The sequence below is a fragment of the Rhinolophus sinicus genome, linkage group LG06, assembly GCF_036562045.2.
Source record: "Rhinolophus sinicus isolate RSC01 linkage group LG06, ASM3656204v1, whole genome shotgun sequence".
Taxonomy (NCBI): domain Eukaryota; kingdom Metazoa; phylum Chordata; class Mammalia; order Chiroptera; family Rhinolophidae; genus Rhinolophus; species Rhinolophus sinicus.
Genome location: NC_133756.1, coordinates 118,508,735 through 118,526,675, shown reverse-complemented (window position 1 = coordinate 118,526,675; position 17,941 = coordinate 118,508,735). Strand labels below are relative to the sequence as shown.

At 49.5% G+C, this 17,941-nt stretch overlaps 1 protein-coding gene across 6 annotated transcripts in view; it reads left to right on the top strand.

The window, feature by feature from the left end:
* SLCO2B1 (solute carrier organic anion transporter family member 2B1) overlaps positions 1–17,941 on the top strand; it is a 48,961-nt gene that overhangs the window by 20,494 nt on the left and 10,526 nt on the right. For all 6 annotated transcript variants that reach the window (XM_074335763.1, XM_019726473.2, XM_019726477.2 and 3 more), the window contains exons 7-9: positions 905–1,083; positions 12,048–12,135; positions 16,465–16,822. In XM_074335763.1, coding sequence (XP_074191864.1) covers positions 905–1,083; positions 12,048–12,135; positions 16,465–16,822 — 625 coding nt within the window. The remainder of the gene's footprint in view (positions 1–904; positions 1,084–12,047; positions 12,136–16,464; positions 16,823–17,941) is intronic.

Here is a 17,941-nt window from a genome sequence, read left to right as displayed (position 1 = left end):
AGTTGCACAGATATATTTCCTGAGTGCCAACTGTGTAATCTGGCTCCCGCTCAGAAGGAGCTCAGGACCAAGTACCTGGGAACCAGTCTGACTCATGGGGCTGCTGTCATCATGCATCCATATTGTTACAAAGTGCTTGTGGAAACTGTGGCGATTAAAGGAGGAGGTACCCAACTCAGCCTGGGGGTCAAGACGTTTGATAGGAGATGTGGGCCCCCCCGCCAGCAGGTACATCTGGGATAATCTAGTCCTCATCAAAAAATCACCTGGGGAACTTGTTAAAGGTACAGATTCCTTGGTCACCTTCCCACCTCACCCTGTGGTAGTTCTAAGTTGGTCTTGGGTAAGACCAGGTATTTTTTATAAGCACCCCTGGTGATTTTAATCAACCTGCAGGTCTGAGAGCCACGAGAGTAGTCTTAACCATCAATTTAATAACAATAACCACAGTCGTGACAGTAAAATGAAGAGCAAACACCTATATAGAGCATAGTATATGCCAGCACTATTCTAAGTGCTTTTTACATGTATTCATTTCTATGATTCTCACAACAACCCTCTGACGTAGGTACTACTAATACCTGTATTTTACAGAGGAAGAAACTGAGGCACAAAGAGGTTAAGCAACTTGCCCAAGGTCATGTTAGTAATGGAATTCAGACCCGGCCGTCCATGACCTTGACCACTACACACATTGCCTTAGTAGTTGGAGAAGCCAAGGCCCACAAAGGGTCAGGGACTTGCCTGAGGTCATACAGGACATAACCGGCAGAGCCAGGACCATAACCCAGGTCTCCTGACTCCCCGCCCAGGCCACCTTGTATCTCAGAGGCCAGTCCCAGGGTGGTGGCCAAGAATCGAGGGCCTATTGTGACCCCAACATCACCATGGTCTTCTCTTCCAGGTGGTATCAGCCTAACCTCGAAGGACCCCCGATGGGTGGGTGCCTGGTGGCTGGGGTTCCTCATCTCTGCTGGCGCAGTGGCCCTGGCTGCCATCCCCTACTTCTTCTTCCCCAGGGAGATGCCCAAGGAGAAGCAGGAGCTTCACTTCCGGCGAAGGGTCTTGACAGTTGTCAGCAAAGTAAGCTCCCTCCGTGTCCCCACCCTCCAGGCTCCAGGCCCCAGTCACTTGTCCTCCTTCATTGCATTAAACGTCATCCCTCCTGGGCACTGCGTGTCACCGCTTACAAAACCATTCCTGTCGCGTTCCATTGCATCCCCTCTGACAGCCCTGCCCGGTGAGTGTTTCCTGCCCCTCCCGCAGTGGAGGAGATCAAGGGCCAGAGATGGAAGTGCCCTGCCCAAGAGCACCAGCCCAGCAAGGGCAGCCCTAGGATGAGAACCCAAGCCTGTCTGAGCCCATGCTCCTGGCTCGAACCACTACCCTGCTGCCTCTCTGCTTGTCACTCAAAACGTTTTTGTAAATTCTGAACATGCTATAGTAAGGTTGAAAACTGGTAGGAGATGAAGGGTGTGTGGCAGGTCTGGGAAGACTTCTCTGAAGGGGAGAGAGTTGAGCTGGATTTTAAAAGATGTCTGGAAGCCTGGAAAAGAGAGGGAGGGGCATTTTAGCTGTGGAAACAGCTGGGCAGAGGATTTGGCTACAGAAATGAATCTGACTTTTTCAGGGACAGTGAGAGGACAAACATATATTGAATGCGTCCCCTGGGCCAGGCGTCAGGCTGGACACTGTCTCTACCCATAAATAGGCACAGCTTAGTCAGGACAAAGACTCATTGATAAGTAATAGCTGGTGAGGTGCTCCACGGTATCTCACTGAATCCTTCTGCTTTACTTATGGGGCAGGTGGGCTTTCCTCAGAGGAGGCCACTGAAGCCCAGCAGGTGCCAGGATATGCCAACGGTCACAACTGGTAAGAGAGGGCAGGACCCTGTGAGCCACTGGGCAGGAGAGATGATTCCAGCCAGGAGATTCCAAGGTTTCCAGAGACCCACAATAACATAAGGCCAGGAAAACCATAAATCGCCTCCAAAATACGAAAGAAAATGACAAAATAGAAATGTTTTATAAATACTCAGTTATGAGGTACGACAACTAAGTTTGCGAACTCATCCTCGAAAAAGTGCTCCATACCTCATTGCTGAATATCACTATGGTCACCTTCGAAGTGCTCCCCTTGGGAAGCTATGCACTGATGCCAGCACTTAGTCCACCCTTCAAAGCAATTTTGGAACTCTTTCTGGCATGGGCATCAGAGCTGTCGTCGTATTACCTTTGATGTCCTGAATGTCATCAAAATGTCTTCCTTTCAATATTTCCTTTATCTTTGGGTAAAGAAAGAAGTCATTGGGGGCAAATTAGGTGAGTAGGGAGGGTGTTCCAATACAGTTATTTGTTTACTGGCTAAAAAACTCCCTCAGAGACAGTGCCGTGTGAGCTGGTGCATTGTCGTGATGCAAGAGCCATGAATTGTTGGCAAACAGTTCAGGTTGTCTAACTTTCTCACGCAGCCTTTTCAGCACTTCCAAATAATAAACTTGGTTAAGTGCTTGTCCAGTTGGTACAAATTCATAATGAATCATCCCTCTCATATCAAAAAAGGTTAGCAACATTGTTGCAACAAGTTCACGAACTTAATTGTCAGACCTTGTGGGGGGTGTGTGTAGATATAGATATATAGGTATATATAGATATAGATATACCGGGGGTGCCAAAAAAATGTATACACATTTTAGGAGATGTTATCTATGCTCAAGCAGTAGTTCACAGTAATCAGAAGTGTCTGGACACTGATGGTAACCATTTTGAGCGCCTCTTGTAATTGCAGAAGTCAAATGTATTCATCTTTTGCTATTGGTCTATATTGAGTATTACAATTAATATAGTTTTTTTTCCCTTCTTAAAATGTGTATACTTCTTTTTTGGCACCCTCTGTATATTTCACAGGGAAGTAATTATTGAGAAATCACAATCATAAATTAAGTTAGTTGTTGCTAAGTAATTCTAATTTCAAAGGGAAAATTTATAAAAATCCTGTTTAATATTTTGCAGCAAGAATAATTCTATTTAATGTGTCAGCTTGGTACATTTGAATACGTTTGCTGTAATATATGATAGGGCCTCCTTTGTAGAGCAAGAAAGTTTGGGCCTGGGAGGAAGGGCTGAAAATGTCTCTGCCTAGAAAAGCTGAGACTTGCGCCCAAGTCTGTCTGACCCCTGACCTGGCTGCTCTGTGAATCTCACCACCCATCTACCACTTCCCCCACCCCTACTGGAGCAGAGGGTGTATATATGGGGAACCAAAGAAAAATGATGTAGGAATAGCCAGCAGGGCCACAATAAGAAAAGCCTTGCCTGCCAGCTTCAAGAGCAGCAGGTGGCCCTGGAAGGAGGGTAAGCAGGGGGTCCTGTGGCTCTATCACCAGGTGCTAGGCAGAGAGAGGACTAAAGGGTATGGGGAGTGTGCAGAGAATGGCTGGTGGCAGGGAGGCTGATGCAGCAGCTATGGCATCGGTCCAGGCAGGAGACAGTGCATTGGCAGTGAGGTGGGGCCTGGGGGTGTGTCTAGGAGCCACCCAGGCGGGGACTGCACAGACCTGGGTGCTGGAACATACCAGAGACAGTGAAGGGCGAGGCTGAGGCTGGCTCCGAGGCAGGGGGAGGCAGGCCCTGGAGAGGGACCAGTTTCGGGAGAAGAGGAAAGCTTGGAATCACAGATGGTCCTTCCCGCTTCTGCCTAGCTCAGGCCAAAATTTGAATGAGCTAGAATTCCTAGAACTGAGGCAGTGTTCTTAGAAGTGAGGGAAATCACAGAGGAAAGGGAGAGCCTGGCTTGCTGGTTACGGGTAATCTCCAAGTTGAGCCCTAAATGGAAACAGAAAAAATAGCTTTAATACTTGAACCATGGGGTGGAATGTCTATGCTGGGCTCAGTCCTATGTCAGTCATGTGACCTTGAGCAAGTCGCTTCCCCATTCTGTTCTGTCATGTAAGATGCTGAGGTTAAATAGCTGGAGCATATTCTGTGTGTCTCAGATTCTGAGAATGTGCGATTCCTTGCGTTGAAGCTGTGGAAATGTGGATTTGGATTTTAAGAGCTGTGTCTCCATGATGCCTTGAAACCCTGGTTCCCTAGCTGTGAATCTGTCTGGCTGTCTATATTCATTCTGTCAGCACATTTTGAATGGGGAGTGGGGAGGGAAGGAGGTGAGAGGTTCTTAAAAAAGAACGGAAGGCTGAGAACATGATGATCTGCTTCTAGCAGCTCTCAGGCAATAAATATTGATGTGGGAGGGACTTGTTCCCCCATCCTCCTGAGGCTCCCGTGGCCCCGTCTCCTCGCAGTTACTCAGGCTGGCCCAGACCACTCAGGCACTGACGCAGAGGCGGATGGACCGGAAGGAAGGGCCCAAGCGGACAGAATCAGCTGCCAGAAAGTCCAGGTCCCCAGACATGGGGTGTGTATCTTCTACAGGGAGTGGGAACAAGGAGGGGGAGAAAGCGAATGGGACACTATTTCTGAAACCCCTTTGAGCATCCCCTCTCAGGCTCAGGGGTCCCCTAAATACTCTCCTAGAAGTAAATATGGTTTCTAATGGTATCCAGGCGATGGTGGTATGTAATATAAGGGCTGTGAGACCCAGAGAAGGCCTCAGTCTCCCTGTCTGTACAATAGGCAAAGATTGGACAAGGTCTGTCAGGTTCAGTGATGTCTCCTCTAAATGGCCCCCTGTCTCTGGAGCAGTACCTCAGCGCTATCACAGGTAACAGAGGAGTACACCCCACAGTCTGTGCCCCAAGGAGCAATCAGGTAGTAACTGAAGGCCAGGTGCAGACAGACAGGGCATGGCTGAATGACAGCTCAGGTTTCTCCCCTAACCAGTGCTCAGAGTTCTCTGCCTGGGCGAAGGAGACCATTAATAGTCTCTTAGAGAAGACTATAAGATGAAGGATGGGGCAGGTGGGGGGGGCATACAGGACATGGGAAGGGGCAGGAGCTCTACTTTCCTGCCTTTGGGTCAGGCTGTGAGCTCAGAGCTCAGGTGGCCACCCAGACATTTTTCTAGGAGTGAACCTGGGCAGGTGTCTATAATTAGCCAGTCTCTGAGGTCCTGTCAAGCCCCTGGACTCCTGGTAGATGGCTCTGCAGGGCCCGTGGAGTAAGGGTGGTCTCTTAGGGGCTCCCTAGCAGGTCTTCCTGCTCCATCTGGCCCCATTCAGCCAGCCACCTTCATGTGCCCTCCATCCCGTCAGGTCTTTCTGAGCACCTGCCATTGGGGCTGGGCCAGGGGCTGGGAAGGGCCGTGACTGTTGAGATCCTCTGCCCCTGCCTAGCCTCTAAGCACCACTAGCCTCTGTCACCTTCCCTGGGTTCGTATTTCCTGGGAGTTTCCATGTCTGTTACTCTGGGTTACCTCTCAGGGTCGGGGATTCTAAGATCATATGGTTTTAAAGCTCTGTGTTTCTAGTAGTGGAAGATTCTCCGGTACTTGTGTTCTATTATTCTAAGATTCTATGCCTCAACTGGTCTGTGATTCCCAAAATTCACATTTCTAAAGGGCTAGAATATGGCCCAAGAGTCTATGAAATCCCTGTCTCCCAGTCGTTAACGTTGATGTGCTTTTTTGGAAGAATGGCCGTGGGTGGGTCAGGAGTAGGCCATGGCAATGGCCTTAAAACCCAGGATTTAGGACTAGTCTATTGAGGTTTGCCCTGGCGGGAGGCCCCGTCCCCCTGGGTCTTCAGGCTCCCTCTGCAGCCCCTGTGAGGCCCGAGGTGACTCGGGTTTCCTGTGCCCTGTGCCTCTCCCTCCGGAATCCTCCCGGCTCATCTGGGAGCCGCTGGTATCCTCCCGCATTCCTGGCACCCCAGGCCTTGTGACTCTACCTTCACCCTGCTCACCTCTCTAAGGTAGATGGTCTTGTGTGATCATTCAGTTCAACCCCCTCTGTCTTACAGATGGGGAGACTGAGGCCCAGAGAGAGTTGAGGCCGTGCCCAGTACCACCTCTCCCTGCATTAGTCTGTGCAAGACTAGGTCTTGGCCCCAAAGGACTGAGGAGAGGCCCCCTCCCCAGCCTGGTGCAGATAAGAGCTTCCTCAAACTTCGGGGCTGGAGGGCCCTTTGCGGTGATTTTGCTTGAGTGGTTTTCAAATTGTACCCCTCAGAACCCCAAGGGTGCTACTATAGGGAAACTGAGGGGAGGTGTCCCCAACAGAGCTAAGGGCCTTCTACGCAGCTAGACAAACGCGTACACACACACACACACACACACACACACACACACACACTTCAATCAGACAAGTTCAACTTTTATGTCTTTTTATTCCAGTTATTTGAGTGAGATTTCAACTGGGAAAAGGATTTTGTTGCTAAAAACCAGTTTTAAAAGCACTGGTCTAGTCCAATACACCCATTTGACAGAGGAAGAGACTGAGGCTAGAGAAGAGAGGCGATCGGGTGATTGGTAGCTGATCTGGCCCAAGAGGCACCATGTGAGAGTCTTCTCAGTGTCTGAGACATCCTGCAGTGGCAAGGAGGGAGTCCAACAGTGGCAGGAGTTAGACACATGGTGTCTGCACCATACTGACTGGCGTGTGAATCCTGGCGCAGCCACTAACTAATTCTGAAATATGTAAAATGGGTATAACCAGAAAATCTACATTTTGGGTTTTTTGTAAGAACAAAATGAGGCAAAGTGGTGAGGTGGATAGTTTAATGGCTGATGCAGAACTTCAATAAGCAGGCATGCTCTTTCTTTGCATCTTTCTCTGATCAGATCAACTCTTAAAAGGAAACATAACAGAAAAATGATATTTTTTCTAATTTTCCTTTTATATGCTTTTCTGTATCCTACTTCCCCTATATTCCATAAAAGGTTTAAGGCAGCTTACAACAAAGCATGTACAACACTAGTAAAAGAGTGGGAAATTAAGCTAACATGTATTGCTTAGTCTGTACCATGCACTGTTCTAAGCCCTTGATGTATTATCTCATTTAATCCTTGTAACCTACCTATGAAGTAGGTTCAGTTACTACCCCCATTTTATACCCAAGGAATTGAATCACAGAGGGACTAAATAACCTGATCACGTGGCTAGTGAATGTTAGAACTGGGATTCAGACTCAGGAAGAGCATTGCAGAACCTATGTACTGAACCACTCAATCAAGACCAAGAAGTAAAAAACTAGAAATAACAGCAAAAGGTATCAGAAAGAGACAGAGAAACACAGAAGCGTGGACCACAAAGCTGAATTCAATTGATAACCACTTATTTGGTTCTGAGCTTTCTGGCAGCCAAAGGAAAGTGAGGCATGGCCAGTTGCGTGAATCTCGTTATAAGAAAGCGAGAAGCATGTCACGTTCCTCACAGAAGTTCAGATCTCCAGGCACTCTGCTAGAAAACACCATCTCCCTCCCATAGGAGATAGGAAGTTGAGCAGATAACCCCATCCCTGTGGCTGCTTCTTGTGACCACAGGTGATGGAAGCTGAAGGCTGGCAGAGAGTTCCACATCACTCGCCAGGCTCAGCCCTGACTCCATGGGGCTAGGACAGAACCCCAGGTCAGAGCCTTCCTTCTAGGAACCCAGCTTCCTCTGATGTTCGAACAGCTCCTGGATCTCTGGAGGCCCAGTAGACAGTGGGGCCTTCCATGCACTGGACCACACGGGGATCCGTGTTCTGTGGGTTTGCAGCAGTCAGCACACAGCCCCAAGAGGGGAAATTCTAACCAGCTCCCTCATCCCAGCCTGCTGACCTGGGCAAACCATAGCCAGATGGGTCATACTCCAATCACTGTTCTGAGCAGAGGCATAACGTTTCCTGTTTCTGGAGCCCACTATGAGTCAGGAGTCCTCAAAACAGATCTGGGAGAGAGGGGCAGAAACATGAAGAGCACAGAGACAACATTTAGGAACAGTCAGAGCTCGTGGTGTCCACGGGATAAAGCCCAAGGCCCTTAGCTTGGCCTTCCAAACTGACCAGCTCCTGCCCCAGAGACTTCGGCCGTAGTCAGGTTGGTTTCCCTACCACCCCCCACACACACATACCAGGCCCCTTGCTACCATCACACTTTTGCTGTACTATTGCCTCTGCTTCCGTACCTCTCCCTTTCTGACAATCCAAATCCCAAACCTCACTTCTCCTTGGAAGGGAGGACCCCCAACCCCTGAAAGTCTGTCCCTCCCCTCCTTTCTCCAATCCCTGTGTCCTTTCTCATAGCATGAGACGGGTGAGGCGGGGCTACTGTAGGACCTGGGTTTGAGAGCCTGCTCTGCCAAGTGCTCCCTGGGTGACACTTCCCTTTTTGGGGCCTTAGTTTCCTCTTCTGTAAAATAGATGTGGTACTAATCCCTGCACCAGACTGTTGTGGGAATTCATTGACAAGGTGGATGTGAAAGTGCAGTGTAGACCATCTAGGATCGTCCATGTGGCCACAGACGACACTGTGGTTGTTTTTATTGTTTACTTGAGGACGAAGAGTCCTAGGCAAGGAACTCACAAGATTCTGCCTGTCTAAAGGTCTAGCCCGCCCCTGCGTGATAAGAGAGGCTGGGAAGTTATCAGTCTATCCCAGCCTTTCCTCCTTGCATTTTGGGGGCAGTATCCCACACGGAGCACCCCTCTTCCCACACAGGAGCCTCGCACCACCCTGGGAGGTCCCTCCCACACCACTCTCCCATCGCTTGGCCACGACTGAAAAAGGAGCAAAGAGAGTCTCTCAGTCTCATTCGGCAGCATGTCCAAAAGAAATAGTATGTGAGCCACCCAGCTAATTCTAAATATTCTAGTAGCTATATTCAAAAGTAAAAAGAAATTAATTTTATTAATATATTTCTTTTAACCCCCCTATAGCTAAGATATTCTCATTTTAGTACATCATAAATATAAAGAATGTCGGTGTAAGAAACTTTCAGAGCTGTAGAGAATTTTTGTAAGAGTTTATTTGAGCCCAAATTGACAATTGCCTGGAAGTAAGATCTCAAATGCTCCGTGGAATGAGTTTCAAAGTTTCTTTCAGTACACTTGGAATTAGGGAGGGAATGTAAGGAAGATTACACGAAGGTGTGAGAAAGCAAAGTATAGGATACTTAACAAGATCATGTGCTTCCTTGAGGGGGGTTATGCCTGCCAGGAGTCTGAAAAGAGGATTACTCTGGCATTTTAAAGGTGTTTTAACCTGGGTTCAGAAGAAAAATGGACAGGGCTTGTTTAAGGCAAAGATAAAGCTTTTACTAAAGAAGATATAGGCCTGGGGCATGACTACCCACCATGACCTGCTCAGTTAGGAATTTGTGATCAGACTACCCTGTGAGGTTGAAACCAGAGGGCAACCGAGTCTGGGGCTCGTGCTGCCTGTGCCACTCAGCCAACCCACCGACACAGGAGCTGGGCTATAGGATAAGCGTTTATTATCAGAGCACCAGTGGTCTGAGAAGGCAACAGGGTAACAGCTCCAAAAATTGCCTTAACATTCTCAGACCGCCTTAGGGCACTTAAGGGAAAACCTGAGCGTTCCTCCTGAGGCTACGTGAAGGTTCGGGGGTCTGCATGGAGCCTTCCCTCTGGCAACGTGACTCTCCGATGGCGTCAGCAATCCAGGAACAATGATGGGAGTAGCCTGGAAAGAATGCTAGACCATAGAGATTGTGATCAATAAACCTAAGAGTATTAATCATAAATTTCAGCGTAATTTTCTAAAGCAGGGCACGGGGACAGAGGACATTCCGAGCTCAAGCCGCAGGGGAATGCTCTATTGTTAAGCTATAGGTCACGGAAAGGTGAGGCCAGGGAGGCCTCTACTATGGGGGTCCCAACTGGGCCCTCCTTCAACGGTACTTTCTACCCCTGGATTTGTCAGTTTTATTAAAGAACCCCCCTTTTTTTTTTTACCACAAGAGGCACAACCAGAGGACCCCATGTACGTTTTTCAGCCCAAACTGGCCTCTCCTATAGTGTATTGTACCCGAGACCAGGGAGAAGCCAGCCTCTGCTTGCATGCTCCTAGAGATAGGGAACTCACTTCCTCCCAGGGCAGCCTCATCCAAAGCGCTCTTTACTTTGGGCTTGTCTTCTTCCATGGACCTTGTTCCTCCTGCCTCAGGCTGCATAGAAAAATGTAATAAAACCAGACCCCACTCGATCACTGGTATTTCTCTGCCAGGAGCAACTGCTCTAAGATTTCGTTTCCTTATCTAAAAAATGTGCACAGTAATAGTACCTGCATGAAAGTAGTATATTAGAGCAAGCCACCCAGCACTCAGTGACCTTGGGTTTCACCTTTTAGGGTGAACAAGCCAAGTGAATACAGGCTCTGGAGTCAAGCTATCTGGGTTCAAATCATAGCCAGACTACTTACCAGTTGTGTGACCGAGCAAGTCACTTCATCTCTAAGTCACTTGATCTCCTAACAATGGGGATTATATTATACTAATACCTACTTCTGAAGGTTGCTGTGAGGTTTCAATGAGTCAGTGCATTACGGTGAGAACAGCACTGGGCTTCTAGCAAGTGCTTAGGAACAATTAACCACTATTTATCATTATTTCCTTCTTCCTTTCTGACACTCACAAGACTGCGATTGTGTCCCCGAAGTCTTCTCTTTCCCAGGATTAACGACCTCTCTTTCAAGAGTTGCATGCAGGCCATCCTCATCAGGTGGAAGGACACTAGTGAGGGCAATAGAGGTGATTTATTCATGATGATATTGGTGATGCGAATGGGGTGATATTTAACGTGATGGGAATACTCACGACGATGGTGGTTATGGTGGTAATTTTCATGGTCACGTTGGGGATGATTGTCATGGCATGGAATTAACCCCTGCTTATTCACAAAAGGTGAAAGCATTCACAGACTCCACAAAGGAAGTTTTTATTAAAGGTAGGAAGAGAAAAAATGCCCATGGCAGTGTCCCAAGATGAGGACTGTCATGGGCTGTAAGGAGAGAAACCCCAGCGGGGGGTGGGGGGTGGTCGCCAGGGCAGAGTCCAGAGTCTGAGGGTGGACAGCCGCTGAGACAGAGGGGCAAGAGAGAAATACCGGCAGATTCCTTTGGCAGGGCAGGGCCTGATCTGCAGCTGCACCTGACTTCAGGTTAGCTTTGTCTTACATAGGAAAGGGGGGGGTCAGTTAGGCAGGTCTGGGGGCTGGTCAGGCAGGTTTGAGGGCTGACATCCTTCCTGGAGTCTGGTCTGTTTGAAGATGATGTTATCTCCAGACTCTGGACTTGGACTTCGGACTTCGCCATAGCAGCCTGAGATGGCTGCCAGTGTCACTAGTAAAAACTGCGGGTGGGGGTAGGGGGGAATATGTCCAGATGGCTCAGGTGGTTAGAGCACGAGCTCTTAACAACAAGGTTGCCGGTTCAATTCCCACATGGGATGGTGGGCTGCACCCCCTGCAACTAGATTGCAAACGGCGATTGGACTTGGGAGCTGAGCTGCGCCCTCCACAACTAGATTGAAGGACACCAGCTTGACTTGGAGCTGATGGGTCCAGGAGAAAACACACTGTTCCCCAATAAAATTAAAAACAAACAAACAAACAAAAAACTGCAAGGGAGTTGTAAATTGGATTCCTGTGTCTGGGTGCCTGAGGACTAAGAAATTGCTCTTTTCAGGTTAGGATGTTGTTACTTAACGAGGTATGTGTAGCCTTGAGAAAGAGAACAGAGTTCTTCGGTGAATCAGTGAGGGGAGAAACAGAGAGAAAATAGATGAATATCAGGATGGATCAAATTATATAGGTGGCGAGATAGCGAGCTATGTAGTGAGGCAAACTGCAAACTAGCTAAGTTTAAGTTCATTATTGATTCCCTGAATTCCACCCTTACAATTATTATGATGTTAATGATGGTGAGGACAAAGTGTAACCACTGGAATGTCATTCATTCTTCCAAATCCACTTGTTCAGAACCTATAGGGCCAAGAACAAACGGAACACTGCTGGCCCCTGTTGCTGCTGAGGCAGTGGCAGACGCCATACGTTCTCCCCTCCCAGCGCTCCTTTCCCCAGCCCACAAGCATGTCTGAGCAGAATGTCTGGCATCCAGCTGACTGCCCTCGGTTGTGTGTCTTCCCAGGATGAGGATGCCCCGCCTGGGGAGCCCCCAAAGAAGGAGGGCCTAGCCCAGATGGCACCAGACTTGACTGTGATCCAGTTCATCAAAGGTAAGTGAGCTCAGGCCAGGCTATGGGGAGGCATTCGAGGTTGTACAAGGTCCAGCCCCTGCTTGCCTGTCTCGATTCGTCTCCCACACCGATAAGCCCCTTATAAGCACGATACACTCCTTGTAAGTCTTTGCTCAGAAGATCCCCTCTGCCTTGAACATCATTTTTTATTACTATCTATCAAAATCACCCTTGTCCCTCTAGGTCCAAATCAAGTACCACTCCTCTCCTATCCTCTCTCCCTCCTCTCAGCTCTCCAAACCTCAGGACGTCTATATCAGCTCAGACCTGTGCTACACACTTGTCTAGTCCTTCCCCCCAAGCAGAGAGCTCCTGAAGGCCAGGGCTTGAGCTGGCTCATCGATGACCCTATTCCCACCCACCACTGAGCCCACAAACAGGAGGCGCTCAGTAAATATTTATTAAATTCCCAGGCTGGGGCATGGATAGAGGGCGCTCTGGGTTAAAGTGCAGAAACCTGGGCTTTTGTCCTGGGTACTCGCGCATCCCTGGGCCTCAGTTTCACCATCTGTACAGTGGGGAGTAGACTCAATGATTTAAGATCCATGTCACTCTGATCCTGAGACTATGTCGATCAGTAACCAGGGTCCATATTGTGACCAGGACATCCTTTCTGAAGATTCTGATCCTATCACCACTGATGGAGTGCCTGCTACCATGTTTCCCCGAAAATAAGACCTAACCGGACCATCAGCTCTAATGCGTCTTTCGGAGCAAGAATTAATATAAGACCCAGTCTAATTTTAATAGAAGACCAGGTATGATATAATACCGGGTCTATAATATAATATAATATAATATAATATAATATAATATAATATAATATAATATAATATAATATAATATAATACTGGGTTTACATTAATTTTTGCTCCAAAAGACACATAAGAGCTAATGGTCTGGCTAGGTCTTATTTTTGGAGAAATATGGGATGTGCCAGGCTCTTGTAGGGCCCTGGACAGCACGTCAGAGACCTGGATTAGAGGCCCACCCCCAACATTGACCAATGTACAGTCTTGTGGAAGTTCCTTTCCTCCCCTAACCTGAGTTTTCTCACCTGAAAGATTGGCTACAGGCCTTGCTCTGCCTCTCTCAAGGACTATTGGGAAAATCAAATTGGATGATGAACGGAAAGCCCTTTGTATACTTATTTTTTTTAAAAAAAACTGTACTTATGTAAGGTATAATTACTATTTCAATTACCACTCCTGCCTTACTGTTATTATTCTGACCCTGCCCCAGGACAGAAAATTGAGCTGCCTGTGGTTTAAGAAGGTAATAGCCACTGGGTTTCTTCATGCCCCCACTGAGGACTTTTGCAATAGGAAGTGAATTCTTGGGGAAGTGTTTTCCTAAGACATGATGTTGGGATACTAGTAATCTAGCCCCCAGTTCTCTAGCATTCCCAGGGAACAGGGGCCTGGACCCCAGCGAGCTGAGCCTGAAGTCAGGGGCTTAGAATCCTTAGCCTCATGTCACCCCCGGCTGCTGGAAGGCCCTGGGGTGCGGCTCCGTGGAAGAGCTTATTAATCATTGCTTTGGCTCCTGCCTAGAGGGAAACTGGAGCCCATCACTGACACTGAATCCAAAAACACGTGTCCTGGCCAGATTATCTAGGGTAGACTCAACTTCTACCTGAGACTAGAGGAAACTGAGGCAGGGCTGGCCACAAACACTGTGGCCAGTCAGCCAACTTGGCTCCTGGGCTTTCCCCTGAGCTCCAGAAAGATCAGTCTGACCCTGAGGCTTGGCCTTGAACATCTGGGACCAAGGGAGAAACAAAGGGAGGTAGAATTATGGTCCTTCAGCTGGAGGAGACCTCAACTCTTAGGGGAAGACAGTCCCTGAGCTAAGGAAGGCCCTTGTCTGAAAGGGGAGACATAGCTCCTGAGCTGGGAGAGGCCTTGGTGGCGGGAAGAGACACAGTGTCTGTGCTGGGGGTGGGGTGGGCTTCCCTGTCCGATTTAAGACACATAGTCCCGGAAGGGAGGGAGAACCTGTCTTGTCTTATGGAGGAGGCCCCTGTGTGATGAGGGAGACATTGTCTTTGAGTTGAGGGAGGTCCCTGACAAATGGAAGAAATATAGTCCTTAAACTGAGGGGTGACCTGTGCTATCTGAGAGAGGTACCTGGCCTCTGAGCTGCAGGAGGCTCCTGTCTGACAAGGGAGACATAGTCTCTCAATTCAGCAAGGCCCTGGCTTATCTGATGGGGGAGACATTGTGCTAAGCTATGGGTAGCCCCTGCCTAATGAAAAAGACACGCTTCTGAGCTAGAGATAGATGCTGCAGTCTCCTGTCAGGTATCCCTATCTAAGTGAAAAGCATAGCCCTGACCTCCAGGAATTTCCCATCTGTTCTAGGGACAGGCTGCAGATGCTGGAGATAAAGGATGGGTACAAAGTGCACTGCAGTGATTAGCACAGAAAAATGGGAAACAATGAATGGATGGAGCCCTCTGGAGTCAGGCAGCCAGAGACCCAGGAATGTGGGGTCGGGGGGACAGAAGGGGAAGTGGCCCTTATACTAGAAGTCAGGAAACCCCCTGCAACTCCTGGCCTTGCCCTGACCTCTCCAGATGAACTTGGATGAGTCCTTGCCCCTCCCTGGCTGCCCCTGTACAAAGAGGGTGTCTGTACAGCTTGGGCCAAACCCAGGCCAGTCCTGGCCAGGGCAGCTTACAGAGGGAGGAAGGGAGGCTGGAGTAGCTACCTGGGGTGAAGTTCTGGCGTCACACTGCCCTGTTTCAAATCCTGGCTGAGTGCACTGCGTGTGTGGCAAGGGACCAGGGACAGGAGACAGGCCTGGGACGTGAAGGAGGGGGAATTCCACAGCCCCAGATCCCACCGAACCTGCCTGGACTGTTTGTCTTTATTTTCTGACTCCCAAGAGAAGAGCTTCAGGCCCAGCCCAGAGGGCTGGGGAATCAGCTGGCTTGGCTCTGGTGGTGCTCTGAGGACAGACAGAAATCTCCCATGACAGAGGCCCTGGTCCTGCTGCTGCAGGAACAGCAGGGACCCCCCGCTCGGCCTAGAGAAGCCTCATGGCTGTCTCTCCCAACCAGCCCAGTCTAGCAAGTGGTTTGCTCCTGACACCCCTTCTGCGAAAGGCCTTCCTCCTCTCTCCCACACACTTTCTGTCTAACTTGTGTCTCCCCTCCCACAGGCAGAAACACATCTCTTCCTCTTTTGTTTTAAGTAAACAGAGTCACACACGTCAGAACAGAAGCATTCTTGGCTGTCACCTTGGCTGCCTCTGCTGATGAAGGCCCTGAAGCCCAGAGCTGGGGACCGACCCAGTGTTCTGGGCGCTTCAGCGTAGCAGACTAGCAGGGAGGAAACCTGCACCCAGGCACCAGTGTAGGAGCCAGCAGGACACTGGGGAGGCCTCACTTCTATTCCTCTCTCTCCATTCGTTTGCCCCTGTTGTGTCCCTACTAGGAATTCCTCTTCCTTCCTGCTCCACTTCTGAGACGCTCCCGTTCTTCAGGCCCCACCTCTGTCCTGCCTCCAGGGAGCCGCTGATTCTGCTCAGGGTTCACCTTCTCTGGAGGTCTTAAGTTCTGCCCCAACATTTTGTAATTTGATCACATATTAGTCTGCACGTCCATTCATTCACTCCCTCATTCATTCTATAAATATTTATTGAGTGCTTAGTATGTCCTGGGCGCTGGAGATGCAGCAATTAACAGCAGACAAAAATCCCTGCTCTACATGAAGTTTACATTCTGGTGGGGTGACAAAAAAAAAAAAAAAGGCTAAATGAGTAAAATGTGTAGTATGTTAGGTAAAGTGCGGTGGAGAGACAGGAACTAGGGGTGGGGAAATCAGGGGAGGGGCTGCTGTCCCATGTTGGGGACACAGAAGGGAAGGCAAAGGCCTGGTTTGGCTTGGAAAGAGCTACAGCAGGAAAGGATGGAAAGGGCTGAGTGAGAAATAAAGGGGATGACTAAACGGAACAGAAGAAATGAAATGAGACGGGATGGGATGAATGAAACAGAATCAGATAGGATGGTATGGAAAAGAACTATATGGAGGAGAATTTTGAATAGAATTAAATAAAAATAAATACAATTGAATAAAATGCAATCTCATTCAATGGAATAGAATGAAACAGAATTTCAAAAATGAAATAGACTTAAATGGAAAGGAGTCAAATGTAACGGGATAGAATTGAATGCAATAGAATTAAATGGAATGAGATGGAATGGAAGGAAGGGAACCGTTTAAACTGAACAGGGCAGGATGGGACAGAAATGAATGGCATGGCTGGCCGAGCGCTCTGACCTTCTCCCCTCTCACCCCCACAGTCTTCCCCAGGGTGCTGCTGCGGACCCTGCGTCACCCCATCTTCTTGCTAGTGGTCCTGTCCCAGGTGTGCATGTCGTGTGCGGTGGCGGGCATGGCCACCTTCCTTTCCAAGTTCCTGGAACGCCAGTTTTCCATCACAGCTTCCTACGCCAACATGCTCATTGGCTGCCTCTCCATTCCTGGCGCCATCATGGGCATCGTGCTGGGGGGCATCCTGGTCAAGTGCCTCCACCTGAGCCCCATGCGCTGCAGTGCCCTTTGCTTGCTGGGGTCGCTGTTCTGCCTACTTTTCAGCCTGCCCCTCTTCTTCATGGGCTGCTCGACCCACCAGATCGCAGGCATCACCCACCAGCCTGGGTGAGTATGCGGAAACCGTCGGAGCAAAAGCATGGGAGAGAGTGGGACAGGAAAGAGGGGTGAGCCAGACAAGGCCAGGTCAGTGGGGTACCACAAATCTCACCCCCCTGTAGCCCCATCTCCGCTCCCTATGGGGTTTAGTTGTGAGCAGTGGACTTCTTTCTCAGGTGAAGGTTTCAGGCAGCACTAGAAGGGGCAGGGATGGAACTGCACCTGGTGGGATAGCTCAGGCCTGGAGATGGGTGGAGGCTGAGTCAGGACAAAGCCACTTTTGGGGATAGCATTGCCAGGGTGGAGAAGTGCTGTGTGTCAGTAGAGGTGGGGTACATCAGGAGCAGGACCCAGCTCAGCCTGAGGAAGGTTTTGCTCCCAGGCAGAGGAAAGGCCAGCCCAGGAGGGAAACCACTCTCCATCCATCGGGGCAAGGGTGAGAGAGGGGGCAAGCAGGGGCTGGGAGGCCCCTATCAGAGAGACTGCAAAGGGACTTCTGCTCTGGGAAGGGGTTGGCCTGGAGACCTCGGAGATTCTTACTTCTTAGAGTGTGGAGCTAAATTCTATTGTTCCATAACCCCCAAATTCCAGAATTCTTTTTCCATGTCTGTGGGGCATCAGCTGCCTCCACCCACACACCCCCACACCCCGCCCAGGTGGAAAGCCTCTGATGTCTATTTCCCTTCCCTCTCACGCACCACCCCCATACCTTCTCCCCTTGGGAGCAACTTGGAGAGGATGTTGGAAATTACATTGCTACCTCTTCTCTGGAATGATTTCATTTTTCCTGGAAACTACTCCAGGCTTAGGCTGGCCCGACATCCAGCCAGAATTCCTCAAATTTCTGTGTTCCTGCCTCTCCCTGGATGTCTCCTCCCTCTACCCAGGTACTAGCTTTCTGCACCTGGGGCTCCTTCTATGTGACATGGGCAGGGGTATGGGCGAGTGGCTAGAAATGCTCAGCCCTGGCCCTCTCTGTCCCAGGTCCCACCTCACTGACCTCTCCCCCATCTTCCTCCCCCCTCACTTCCTTCCTCTCCTTCTCCTTTTCCTAAACAGGCCGCTCTGCTGTCCAGCGTGGGGCCTTCCGTGTGTGAGCCGTGTTCTAGGCACTACAGGGAGGGCTTC